This window comes from Sturnus vulgaris, chromosome 14 (genome assembly GCF_052056855.1).
Source record: "Sturnus vulgaris isolate bStuVul1 chromosome 14, bStuVul1.hap1, whole genome shotgun sequence".
Taxonomy (NCBI): Eukaryota; Metazoa; Chordata; class Aves; order Passeriformes; family Sturnidae; genus Sturnus; species Sturnus vulgaris.
In genome coordinates, this window is record NC_142256.1 from 13350084 (window position 1) to 13364596 (window position 14513).

Genomic DNA, 14513 nt, shown 5'->3' on the forward strand with positions numbered 1-14513 from the left:
TTTGTCAACCATGTGAAGAACAGTGGAAGTAGTAACTATACAAGACTATAAAAACACACCACATTCCCATCTTACCTGTTTTAAGAGGGAACAGCTGACAATTAGTACATATGATTTGGATACTACAAGCAAAATCCTGCCTTCATTTAATTTGACAGCAAAACTCCCTTTGACTTCAGTGAAGCCAGGTTTCTGCCACAAGGTTAAACCATAATGAGATTTAAAGTATTTATTTTTACTTGCTCCAACCCAACCTCCTACCCTTCATCCACGAACCATGTTTATTATTTGTTGTTTTCCAATGCTACAGTGAATTTCTTCACTTGAAGAGAGAGGGACTGTAAAGATCATCACAAATAAGAAGTGATCCCCTTGAGATTTCTCCTTTAAAACACTTCCCTGTGATGTCTTTTCAAAACATGAAAGACATGCCCTCCTCAAGAGAGATACGTACTTGAGTTTAGTTTTACGAAGTCAGAAGCTGTCAACACTGACATGTCACAGTAATAAAAGGAAATGAGTAAATCCTCCAACTTTTTTGAGAGATGACTGTTATTCAGTGGTAGCTGAATAGGTTCCTTTAGAGAAATGGATTAGCAAAATTTGTTCCCCCAACTTTTTTACTTTGGAAGTCTTTTACATCCCAGGATGTTCTGTGAAAGCCTGATGGTGCTGTGACTCACTGGGCTGGTTCTGTGGGTGACTCCTGTATTGTCCTCAGGCTCTGAGGGACACCCTTGCAGAACACTTCACATTTTCAACTCTTTCTACATTACAGACACCTTGTAAGCACAAGCATTAATGACACTTGGCACACATGCTCCACTTAGGTTACTGAAAGTTCTTTCTGAGTCAAGATGGAAATCTTAAATTCTAGTGAACAGGTTTCTAGCACACATTTAAGGAAACTTACCCAATTTTACTTCTGCATTTTCTGTGAGAAGAACATTCTGTCCTTTAATATCTCGATGGATGACATGGTGAGCATGAAGATGTGCCAATCCCTAAAAGAAAACCAGGTTTGCCTTATTCCTTCTTCCTAACATTACCTTGAGTATGGCACTGTTGCCTTTTCATACTTTCACCCTTTTCAGTCTTTATTCATAAGGAAAGTCCTTTAGATGTTACTAGCAACAATTTCAGGGAGGAGAGAGGACAGCAACCATAGTTTGATTGTCTTCTTCACCACAGGCCTGACAGTGGTGGAGCATCTCTTGAGTCAAGTGTGAAGAGAATGAGGTGGCAATATTTTAAACTTCTGTCTCAGAATCAAGGGATGCTCCTTATACTCTATGCTAAAAGCAAACTAAAGAGAAAAAGAGCAAAGCAGAATCCTCTGTATGGGGACCAGAGACAGCAGCTGCCTGGTTGTACTGACCTAAATTTTGCATTCAACAAAATGAGAAATTCAGCGGTAAATGGAGTAGAGAAAGTTAAAAATACCATGTCAGACCTCTTTTTGAATGCAGCAAATATAGTTTTCAATCAGCTAATATTTGCTGTCTCCTCCTGCATTTCAAAATTGCCCATGGTTGAACTAGCATAGACATAAAGGAACACATTAAAATAATCCATTATAGTAATCCAGGGATGCTTCACTCACATTTAGCCTCTCTAACATTAACGGCTGCAAACAGAGCTTCCATCCAGCTTGTAAATTTTCCAGAAGGAAACATTGTCAATCCATGTGCAACTGGGCCATTTTGTCTTGAAACAAGCATGATTAAATCCAATCCCTTGTTTTTTCCAATATGCTGTTACAGTTTTCAGTTGCATGAGCATAAACCAAATGTTTTAACATCAATTGCTTTAACAGAGACTTTACAGCCACACCAATGAGGAGCAACCTGACCACACCATTAAGGTTTTTTTCTTTTGCAGAAGAACTCCCCACACGTTCCAGATAAAATGATCATAATCTGCAGGCTAGTTCCAAATCCCTGTAAGAAAGCCTCTCTGCTGACCATATTTCTCAACTCCTATGCCCCAAAAACTCTGTTTTACCCCTACTCAAGCATTACTTCAGCATGCCAACTAAATCCCAACTCCCAGAATACCCATTTATCTTACCATTATTTAGAAAAGATGTAAAACTCTATTATAGGGAAGACAGATCAGTGACTCTGTAATGGGTTTTGAATTTAGAATGACTGGCTCCAACATCATATTTTTTTCCAGGCTAGTTCACTAGATTACACTTGGGAATTGTTTTATCCTCTGTACTTTCCAGGAAAAGAAAGGGAAAAAAAAAAAAAAACAGCCCTGAGCCTGCACAGAATGAAATATAGCCCCAAGATCTGTCTTGGAGAATACTGTCCCAGCAGGGCTGCCTTTAAGATTTTGGCATGCTGTTTAGTCAACATTGCCTCTAATAGTGTGGAAAAGAGATCCCTGAGTGTGTGCAGGTAAAGGAATTATGGACAGAAAGATCTAACAAGCATGAACAGCTGAAGCACTGAGCAGAAAGATCTCCTGATGTGGAGGGCAGACATACTGAAAACAGAAAATTTATTTACTTTTCTAGGTGCTCAGTGTCTGGAGTTTCAGAAGATGGCTATTTGCCATAGGAAAGAGGAATTTTCTGTTCTTCATACAGAAAATGGGATTAACTACAACAATATGGGATGTCAAGCAGCCATCATGCTGGCTCTCAGGGCTCTTCTGAGCTCAAGGACCATAGCCCACGAGCCCCATGGATCACAACCTTTAAACAATAATGCTCATTAGTGACCTATTTTAGCAACCAAAGGCTTGGAAAGGCCTTTTTGTTGCAAATGAGCAGTGAAGCTCTGCTGGCAGGACTCACCCTGAGAACCTCTCTGCAGATGTAAGCAATCCAGTCTTCCTTGAAACAGTTCCCTTTTGTCTTCTTTACCAAGTCAGTGACAGAGCCTGCACCGCAGTACTCCATCACCAGCTGCAGGGAGACAAACACACACAGGGCACCTTCAGCACAGCTCTGCCAGGGGCCAGCAGGGAGAACACCTGCAAACACCCACTCCCACCACCACCCAGGCATGGCAGACTACATGTGGTCTTCTCAGATGCCAAGTGACTTAAAATCTCATTTCCTGTATCACACACACTGCTAAATAAATAAAAAACCTCACTAGTGCTCCTCTCCCGTTGCAGGTTTTAAGCAGTATTTTTTTTTCCAGTATATACAAAATTGGAAAAGTAAGAGCTAACAGCACTGAAAAATATGGGAATATTTTTTAAATTTGAAATTTCTCATTTTGCTGCAGCTTCAAAAATCTTGCAGTCAGAAAACTGGAGGATTCATTATTCTTCTTTACTTTAATGCCAAATCCTCTGCTTCCTTTTTTTTTATTTTCCATCTGAAAAAAGGAGAGGAAAGCAACACGAACGAGAGAAGGCAAAAAGGACAAGCTCTTTCATTTCAGTTAAAAAAATATAGAGAAGAATTTAATTTGGAAAAAAAAAGGCTCAAGCAACAAATCAGAATGACAGCACAAGTCACAAGAATCATAACATATTTTATGCCCATCCTCAAAGGAAATCATAGGGATGGAAGATGTCTAGGGAGAAGTAATTTTTCTCCTTTATATGTTATTCTTCAGAACAATGACTCCAGAGCTTCACTGAGACAGAGCCCAAGCCAAGCACACTGGAGCTCTAAAGAAGGAGCTGTAAATCTGATGAGCAGAAATGACACTAAACACTTACCCAGAGCTGATCATCTTGGCCCGCAGGACTTTTCTTCACAAAAGCCCCATAATATGTAGCAATATTCCGGTGATGGGAGTACTTTTTCAGCATATTTATCTCCAGCTTGATTTCCTCCTCTTCATTCTGTAACAAAAGAGAGCAGGAGGCTCCTTAGGTGACCAGAGATCACCAAGCCCCAGGGCTGCTCTGTCTTTGGAGGTTTCAACACCCAGCTGGAACCACCATGAGCAACCTGGTCTGATCCCATGGCTGACACTGCTTTGAGCAGGAGGCTGGGACCAGAGTTATTCTGGATTATGGGACTGCTGCTGATAGATGGCTCTTAAACTGACAACTGAATCACCCTGGCCCATGAGTCTAAACCAATGAATTGCTAGGGTTTGACCTAAACAATCAAAAATGTCCCCAGCTGGGCATAAAAATTGCATATTGTCTCCTCAGGGAGCTTAGACAGGATCTATTACTCCCCCATTTATGGTTTCTGCATACAGCAATTTAGTCTCAGAGAAACTAACCAGATTCAAACAAAAAATAAAATTATTTCTAACACTCCATTACTTAAATACTTGGAAAAGCACTGAGTGCACACATCAGACAATTTGTCTTCCCAGTCCCGTGGAGGGTCCTGCTGGGAGGAAACCAAAGCTGAGAAGGAGGTGACTTGCCACAAATCAAACTCCAGCCCGAGCCAGGGTTAGGATCTGCTCCTTCTTACAGCTGTGAAGCAGCCCTGTCCAGACCATGGGCTTTCTCCCCCTCAACACCAAGCCATCCCTGCAGCCCCTGGCATGGAGGGGGCCAGACACCCCCAGACATTCTCTTCCAGGCACCAGCTGAATGCTTTCCCTTGTCTTTGTTTCAGTCTCACCAGGGCAGACGTTCTCTTCTGCCCATACAACATTGTGCACAATAAGACAACTCATGGAAACACAAGTTTTAATAATTATGTTAGAAGGAAATGCCCTTTTTCAGAGAGAGCTGCCTGATTTGGAAAGGCCTCCTCAGAGCCAGTTTGCTGTGCTGCACAACACCCAGTGAAACAAACCTAGGTTTTGCCATCTCACTTTAATAGGAAATGAGTGGTGCTGCAAGGTATCCTTGTATCAGTTAAAAGGAGTATGACAAACCTGACAATTAATTTACCTTGCTGAAAAACATCCCAGTCAGCACTTACCAGCCGAAGGGACAAAAAAAAAAAAAAAAGAAAGAAAGAAAAAAGCAGCAAGAATAACTCAGGCCCAAAAGACTGAAAAAGCACATTTTTCTGTGCTTTTCCCCTATTTTCCAGTACTTTTGCCATTGAAGCATTCCTTTAACCACCATAATGGACTGCTTACAAAGTCAGACACATTGACCTTTCTACCTGGAGCAACACATTAAAGCCTGACAGGCTAAAGCCAAGTTCCCTCAGGAATATGCATATTATGTGTCTTACTAAACTTGACCACACAAAAATCATTCCCAACAGAAAGGACCAGTAAGTTTTCCCCAGTAGCATCAACACCCAGGAGACACGTTACCAGAGCAAGCCTAACTGTATTAATTCTTTGGAGATATATAATAACTCTAGATGAAGCTAAATGAGCTATTTCAGGTTTCCTAATAATCTTTGTTGAACACAGGCTCTCAAGCTGCACACATTATACTAAATAGTTCATTTATCTTTTGTTTGCAATTAGGGAGAAAGGAGGACCCTTAATCCTTGGCTTGATACAGCCTTGGATGTTGTATGACTGAATTAGGGAGGCTAAAGAGGAGCCCAGTGCAGCACCTGGAGTGTCCAGGAGAAACGGGAGCTGACTCCAGAGCATGCAGGAAATCCTCCAGGGTGGGATTCTCTGCACAGGGACAGAGCACAATCAAAGGGAGGTGAGAGCTTGTGCTGAAGGGAAACAAGGCTCTGCTACCTTTGGAATCCAGACAGTGCACAGGGAAGAGTGGACACAAGCACGTGAGGAGGAGGCAGCAAATAAGGACATGGGCACTGTCACCCTGGACCTGACCACAAGGGCTCTGTCATCTACATAAACTTCTGGATCTTTATGGAAGAAGGGCAGAAAGAGGAACAAACAGGGAGGACTCCTTTCCTCCTCTGCTGTCCCTCTTGCACTCTGCCCACTCTTCCTGCAAAAGTGTGGAGGGGCAACTCTTATCTTTGGTGAAGGCCTCCTCCAAATCATTTAAAATATTTACAGATGTGAAGGGTTTGGGATTTTTAAACTCTGCCCATTAGCATGAGATTTGCCCTGGTGGAGCCCAGCTCCCTGCAGTGCCCTCAGCACCAGCCTGGAGCTCTCACAAAGTTCCCCTTGGGGAGCTGGCAGATCCCAGCCACTTCCTCATAGCTGCTGCCTCTTTCTCAGCTCTTCTTCCTTTACCCAATTAATTTTCTGGATGTTGGAACCATGCTGGCAAAGCTATTATCCAAGTACTTTCTAATCCTCTGCAATCTGGCCTCCATGTTTTTCAAACAAAACCAAGCATGTGGCTGTCCATGAACACAGCTGGGATCCCCCACAGGCTCTTCCACACCCACTGCAAGAGCAACAGGAGCTGCACATGGGTAATGCTCCTTTCCTAGAGCCAGCGAGATGCAATTCCTGCTTCCTCTTGTGTCTTTCTTTACCCTGAAGGCCAGAACCTGCTCCCTCCCTGCACCTGTTTCTCCTTCCCTTGCCCATCGTGGCTATGGGGCCAAGTAACAGTGCCCAGCACAGCTGAGTGCCCAGGGACACACTCAGTGCTTGGAGCAGGCTGAGCCTCAGGTGCTGGTCAGTCTGCAAGGCAAGGGCTACACAGGACAGCAGCTGGGCATTTCACAGACAGATGCACTCTGCCTTCCCAGTGCCTCAGTGAGTTTTGGAAAAAATACTCTATGCCATGGAAAAACCAGTGCAGAAGGGTAAATGTGAGTGATTGTGCCCCTTGGGTCATGTCTGAGGCTCACCCAGGAGCTGAAGCCAGACTTGCTAAGCCTCAGTGCTCCATACGTCCTTCAAGCACAGTGACTGGGGACAAAAGCACCCTCAGCTCTTCAGTGCATGCCCACACTCAGAATTTCCACTTTCCACCACCCCTCCTGCCACCATTACCATCAGCCCCATGTCTCAGGGGTCTACAAACCTGCCCATAAATAATGCTGCTCAAGGAAAGGAAACAGACTTGTAGATGTGCAGGTGCAAAAAGCTGTTTGCTTTCACAAACCAACGCGCTCCTGGGCACAGATGGCTGCGTGCAGAGATGACAGGTTCATGATCAAAGGCTGTTTTTGAAGATGTGAGCCTATCTGCAATGGCATTAGAACTAGAAAACACACTCTGACCGCAGATGGAAACGAGATCATCAGCTGATAAATCCTGCACCAAGAGACCCCTTAGTACTGGGGCAGGCCTAACAACAAGTTTCACATTTAAATGTTATTTTGCTCTCTAGAAAGAATGAAAGCAAAGACAGATGGAGAATGATGTGCTGGAGAAGAGCTCTTTGATCACCTGCACCGATAGCTGAAGAGACAAGCAGCAAGAATCCAGACTCTCTACAAGCACTCTGCTTGTCTGGCTCTGTCAAAAAACAGGAAGCAGAGTCTGCATGGAGAGGCACATGAGCACACGTTGCCATCAGCTCTCCTTTAACCATTTCAAAGGGCTCCCCCCACCCCCCGTGCAACTCAATACAGCAGCATTTCCTGACAGATGTCCAGAGGATCCCACAATGACCACAGCATCCTGCTGCTGCTCTTAAGAAACCGGCCTGGGGCTGCAGCTCATGACAGCAAAGGGCAGATTTGCTGAGCTCTTGGAGTGCCCCAGATCTGAACAATCACAGCTGGAGCTGGTCAGGCAATTTCTTCTTACTGGAAAAAGAAACCCTGTAGATCTGGTCAAAGAATCAGAATCTTTTGGTGAACAAAAAGTAGAAGTAGCAGAAGTGACTGCATCCAGACATGTCAGCCTGTGCCCTGGTAGCAGGATTACAGCCAACTCTGCATTAGGAAAGTGGAAATAAGAGCAGAAAGCCCTGCACTCACCCTGTGCCAAGGCCAGAAAGCAGGAACACTTGAGCACAGCTGAGCTGGAATTGTTCAGGGTTTAGTGGGGGAAAAGCACCAGAGAAAACCCCTTTGGGCAGCTGCATTAACATGCTCCTCACCTTCCCATGAAGGGTCTCAATGTGAAACCAGCATGACCTGCTATCACTGCCCCTCAAACAACAGTACAGATTCCCCAGCATGACGCTGGCTCTGTCACCTGCAGCAAATCAGACCTTAACAGCTTTGTTTTGTTCTCAGAATCCTGCAAGTCTACTAAGATGACTCCTGGAGCAGGATCATATAGTTATCCTCTGTTCAAATTTTCTTTCCAAGTAAGTAGGCATTACTGGATGCTACAGTTTATTGCTTGCATACAAAGGAGACTATGTTATGTATGGCATAGGGAAAGAAATCTTTCCAAGGTTCCCTTCCTGCAGTATTTTCTTCAATTGTTTCATCAAGGAAGGGACTGTCACTGGTGTTAAGTTGACAACCCACAAGTTATACCTTTAACCAGTCCTCACACACTGCTGACTGGCCCAGGAAAGCAGGAAAGCAGGTCTGGAAAACTTCTAGGATCTATTCTGTCAGCTCCTCTGTCAAGGCAGGGAGGTGCTCTCATCTCAGGAATCTGTCATCCAATCCATATCCACTCTCCCTTCCAAAATCCAGCAGCCTCATGTTTGCTGACTGCCATTTTTTAAAGCCAAAGCACCTATATGTAGGATATATGTACCTACAGACCTAAAAGCAGAAATCCCACCAATTTAATGTAGCACTCATTTAAATAAAAAGCACCTTCCTCAGTACAAAACTGGCAATTCAGCTGCACACACCTATTGTATGAACAGCAGCCATGGTCAAACCAGCCCTTAGATGTGCTTTGTACATTACAGTAGCATCCAAGTTCAGACCACTTGCTGCTCAGAGCTGGATTCCCACACCATCAATAGAGAGAACTGTCCTGGACCTGCTCTCTGTGGCAGAACCAACACAGACACCAGCCTGGTCTGCTGCCTTTCAAGACAATGAAAAGACACATGAAATGCAGGCAAGGGTTGCTTGTGCTTGTCCAAACACCACGTGTAGATGAACCACTGGCAGACCTGGCCCAGAGGATTTGGCCCGGATTTTTTTTTTTTTTTTTTTTTTTTTTTCTCATTTTAGATTATAACCCTTCTATCACATTGCAAGAGGAGCTGGATTTCTGTTCTCCATACCCACATTGCCAGAGTGACAGAACAGGGAGATGTTTTGAGTGCATCCTACCAAACCAGACTTCTAGGAGACTCAAGAGGAAGAAGCAGGGAGTCTGCCCAACCTTCCTGCAGCTCAGGCTAATGTGATCTCAAGGAGGTAAGCTGCTCCACTACTGGCTGTGCTCTTAAAAGGAGAGACAAAACTCAACATTTAGCAACTTTTTCAACACCTTGTTTCAGCACTGACACCCATTTATAAATGTGAGTAGGGACTATGCCAATTAAGCTGTCTTCTTCCCTCATCTGTCAAATCACAATAAAAAAGCACTGCATTTGCATTTCTAACATGTTCCTGCTTGCTGGCTATCAGGGCATTACTCTGAGAACAGCTGGCATGCAAGGGGATAGGATGTAATGAAACACAGCAGAGGCAGTGCAGAGATACAGGGAATCTTTTAATTGCTATCTCTGAAAGCAGATAATCAACTAGAAATAAGCAGGAAGGGACTTCTTGTCTTTGATATTATTGGACACCAAAATATACAGCAATGCACTCCCTTATCACTTTGTCATTGGTCAGCCACACTTAAAAATATGGTTGTGTTAACAGCACTCAGTACTTTATAAAGCACAAAACAGTGCTCAGGAACCATGATCTATACCACTGGATCTTCTTTCATGAGCTGTCCACCTTCTCATGATCTGATTATTTATTTTTCCATGCTACTAAACAATGACAACTATTATTTTTGGTTTTGCACTCACCTCAGTAACATTCATCACTTTGATTGCTGCCAGCTGCCCAGTCTTAACATGGCGACCCTGTTAAAATAACAGATGACACTAAGTAAAACATGCAGGCAAACTATGAAAACATCAACAAATTAGGCCTTTAACAACTAGGTTTGACCAATTGCTTTCAATCAAGTTCAAGGCAAGGTTCCAGTTGAAGGTGTCCCTGCTCCTTGCAAGGGAGTCGGACTAGGTGACCTTTAAAAGATCCCTTCCAACCCAAACTACTCTATGATTCTATGTCCCAAACAACCTTCCAGTGACACAAAATTACCAAGGTGAATTTTGAGGATGTGTTACCAGAGCCACTCCCTTACTGTGCTCTGCATTTAACAGAGTTACCTCTACAGGGCTGAATTTCCCTTTAGCACAAATGCTGGGAGATCTCTGTTTTCACAGCACATCAGGGCACAAGCTCATGGATCTCCATCGAATTTCTGTTCAACAGGTGATGCCAGCCCTTGAGCCTCCCCTTCTAGGAAATCTCAGCACACTCTCAGAATGTCTGAACAAGAGCCACGTTCCTGTCCTGCCAGCCACAGCTGAGATGTGCTGGGGAAGCCACTGGGCAGTTGGCTCTGCCACCACCTTGACCCCTGACATGTGCTGGTACACCTCAGGGTAAAGACAAAACTCTGGGTTCCAGTACATCAATCTGGCAACCTCTGTGTGGCTGCAAGAAACTAAAGCTTTATACATGTTTTCTCCTTTTTTAAAAAAAATTTAAGTGCTTTTTAATTCAAAATGCTTAGTTTTTCTAATTCTTACTTCAGCTGAGTTAACTATACCTCAGCTACATCCTTAAAAGCATGCAAGAGCTTTGAATTTAAAAATGTCATCTTCTGTGGTGGTGGGGAAGAACTTACCCAGGACTTTGCCTGTGTGGGTACCTACACATGTACACAGTTCATTTTGAAATGCCCACACCCCACAGTCACTTTTAAACAACAGACAGCTGGCAACTTCAGACTAGGTAACTGGCTTGGTTTTGAAAACACAGCTAGGTAAAGAGAGATAATGTAATAATAATATTAAAAGAGCAAACTTGCTACTGAGACTGGCAAATTGTGATTCACAAGAACACACATCACAAACACAACCACGAGTCTTGGTGTCAGCTGCAGCTTCTGGCTTTGGTTAGGTCGAGTTGCTCAACAGACACCACAGATGAAGTCTCTCACCAAAATAACCAGCATTGACCTCACACTGCAAGATAGTACCAAAAGATTTGAATATGCAGTGGGTTTGCTATACATCCTAGCTCCTCACTTCCATCAGATGCTCAGAAATGGGTTTGAATCTTTGAGACCACACTTTTATGCCTGAAATAGTAGTGCCTGCAAAGCTGTATATCAAAATAATTAACTGACACAAGTTAAAGAAGCTACTGGAAATCAGGAAATCAAATATGAAATGCTGCAGTTTGCAGACGAAATTATTTGCAGGTGCAATTTACTCCAGCAAAATTAAAAACTAGGTTGATGTAATTTTAAAACCCAGGTTCTATCTGCACAAAAGTGCACACAAATGTTATTTCTAAGATTAAGCAATTTTGCATCAAAGAAAAATGATTCCTCATTCTCAGGCAGTATGCCACAGTCATGTTCTCTTTCACAAAAAACTAAATCCTGCCGAGTTTTTTGTACACTTCTAAGTGTCCTCTTTCCACGGAAGCACTCCTGGGATTGCAAAGCTTTTTCTCATGAAGTAAAACGATAGGATTTACATATCAGCACAGACCTCAGGAGGAAGACAAACAGGGCACACTCTCCCCAGGCCACACAGGCCTGGGTGGGTGAGTGTGGATGGGCAGTGACCAGTGCCAGCCCAAAGGATGCTGGTGTTGGCTCAGTGTCCATCCCTGCTAACGCCAACGCTGCTCAGCAAGTTTGCTCTGCACAGCCACAGCTCCTCTCTTGGAGCCATTGTCTGCAAACGTTCCCATTTCCATGGAATGTCTTGGCAATACAGGGAGAGGGCTTTCCCCAAAGCACAGCCACCCTGTCTCCACCCCAGAGTTTGTCTGGAGACAAGCACAAGCTCTGGACACCACACACCAGTGACCAGGAGTCTCCCCTGGACTGCTGCAGATTCTGCAAAGCACCAAGGACTAACACTGATTTTCATAACCCCCAGTGAAGCATGGAAACCTGCTTCTTTATTGAAAAAATAACCAATGAGGACTAGGCTAACACTGCTCTTGAATATTCATCAGAATAAGGAAGAGGGAAAGGCTTGGCATTCAGTCCTGGTTTTGAAGCATAACTCCTGGTCAAATTGTCCCTCTTTATAACAGATATTGGTTATATTGCTGCCACAGTTATTTCCACCAGCAAAACCTGCTGTTCTCACTTACCAATATAAATGTGAATACTAATCCCCCCAAAAAAGGTTTGGAAAATCAGTATTTATGGGAAAGAAAACAGCAAGTCCTTTTGTTTTGTGGGTTGTGATTCACCTTTGCTCAAAAATGGGTCCCTGTCAACTAAGATGCACAATTCAATCTGGCTCCTGCATTAAGGCACAGACCACGACTGTACTGGTAGTTCAGAACAAAAATCACAGATTTCTCAATATTGGTCTTTTAAACTGTTTGGAGTCAATTTTCCTTAACATCTTTTAAAGCAGTAAACATCCTGAACCCAGCCCTTGGCTTCTTGCTAAAAGATAGAGAGGAATGCCTTAGTAAGGAAAGATTTCAGTGCTGGTCCCTTATTTTTTTCATTTATCAATAAATCTCAGAGGTTAGCCAGAGTTCATGGGAACTCTCACATTGCTGCTTCTGCTGAAGCCACTAAGTTGAGCATGTGTGAATTGTTTTGAGAAAAGTGATGTTTTGATTTTTGTTTAAAGCTTCTAGGAGCAAACTGAGTAAACAACCAAACGAGATCACCTGATTCACTTCCAGTGACAAGACATGCTGAAGTCCATCCTTACTGATTTAATCTGAAATGGGAAGAAGAACGAGAGGCACTGCCCTCCCAGCCCTCTGTTCAGTCTGCCACAGCCCATCCTCTCCAGATCATTGGAGTCAGCCTTGTGATTCAAGATCCTCCTCTGCACATTTCCCCAGAAACTGGGCAGAGGGCTGGGATTGTCTGTGTGCCAGTTTCCCCCATAAAAGGTTTCATCTCTCACCCAAATGCTCAGTATAAGAGCTCTGGAGAATGCAGTCAGAACATCAAACAGCCATTTGCAACACCCATATTCCTACCCAGGAGTACCACATCAAACTCTATCAGGCTCATACAGAGCTTAGACACGAACAATTCCGAGGCTCAACAGCTTTCTAAAATTGAAGTTCCACCCTTCATTTTGATGAGGTATCCAAGGTGGAAAAAATTTTCCCACTAGTTTTGAGTCCAGCTAAATTCCTGGTCTCCTCCAGAAAATATTTCCGCATAAAGTCTGCTGTAGCTGCCAGTTAGTCACTACAGTAACATTCAGCAAACCTGAAGCCAGCACACACATTTTTCAAATCTACAGACTGCTCATTGCAGCCAGACTTGTGGAGATGCTTTATGCCAAAGATCTGGTTCTGATGAGCTCCAACCCTGCATTATCTCTGCAGGGAGAGATACATGGAATAGGGCAGATTGCTCAGTGCTATTTCTGTTGGATGTGTATTTATCTTTTCACCTCAGATAAAGGAACCGCTTGTCTACGCCCTCTACTAGAGGTCTATGCCCTCTACTAAGGGTCTACATGAGCTTTTCTATTTACATCAAACAAGAGTGTCAACATTAGCAGCCAGCTATTAGCTGATAAAAGGGCTTTACATGAATTAAGTATATTTACAAAGTGATACATTCAGTCACGTACAACACCTTTTCCTGTTAGGTTCCAATAAAAATTTTGGACAGTCCCTGGCTTGGGCTACGATTACAAAATACCCAAGGTCCCACCGAGATTATAAGGTTGCAAGTCATGCAGAGAGCTCGGTGTGACAGCTTCCCTCCCAGATCCTGCACGTCTCTCTCTTCCTGGCGGTGGGAAACAGCTCCCATCAGCTTCTCTCCCCTCTCAGGATTCGACAGATTTGGAGTGACAATTGCAAGTCCAGCCAGCAGAAGCCAGCTGTCCAGTTCAGTGCTGCACACTGTGCCAAGGCAGCCCACAGCAGTCGCACACAGGCTTCCTTTCTGGCAGCAGGCACTCGTTAATGCTCCCGTGCCTCCGGGCCGCTCTGATGGAAATGTCCCCATGTCACCGCTGCAGGAAGAAGTGGAAGGGCAGTGACTGCTGCTGCAGGACACCACAGCAGCACAGAGCTGGTGTGTTTAACCACACAAGAAGTTCTTGGTCTTGTCCATGTCCTTGCCTTCTTGTCTGCAACCAGAAGCACCACCCCACTTGTGTCTCCCTGAAAAAGCAGGGGGGTTCAGAGAGGGGGTCGGGTGCCTGTGTGCAGGGACACCTCCCAATAACCAGAAGACTTGGACGCTTCCCAGTTTGCACCTTTGTGCATGGACGAAGGGCCATTTCATACCAGGCACAGACACCATCAGCTCACAGCATTAGCACAAGGGAATGGGACTCCTGGGTGACCCACAGGCTGCCTGCCTGTGTAATCCCCAAAGCTGTACATACCACAACTTCAACTCTCGGGACCTTCTCTGGACGTTTAAGATTTGCATTGTAAAGTAAGATGTGACTTTTGGAGGTGTGGGACTTCGGAGGTCAAGGTCTTTCTCAACCAGAAGCATTCCTCATGGGATAACAGATGCAGTTGTGGCCACCGCCCTTTGGGAGCGAGGTGAAGGCACAGCTGTGTCGCTGCAAGCTCTCACTGAAAGTGAACT

At 44.2% G+C, this 14513-nt stretch overlaps 1 protein-coding gene across 6 annotated transcripts in view; it reads right to left on the reverse strand.

Moving 5' to 3' along the window:
* Nucleotides 1-14513, reverse strand: part of NRK (Nik related kinase) — a 91613-nt gene that overhangs the window by 52790 nt on the left and 24310 nt on the right. For all 6 annotated transcript variants that reach the window (XR_015806761.1, XM_014887040.2, XM_014887029.2 and 3 more), the window contains exons 3-6: nt 9685-9741; nt 3688-3813; nt 2807-2917; nt 914-1004 (exon numbers count right to left, since the gene is read on the reverse strand). Coding sequence is in view for 5 of the 6 variants with exons in the window: in XM_014887040.2 (XP_014742526.2) it covers nt 914-1004; nt 2807-2917; nt 3688-3813; nt 9685-9741 (385 nt within the window). In the remaining variant the exon portion in view is untranslated. The remainder of the gene's footprint in view (nt 1-913; nt 1005-2806; nt 2918-3687; nt 3814-9684; nt 9742-14513) is intronic.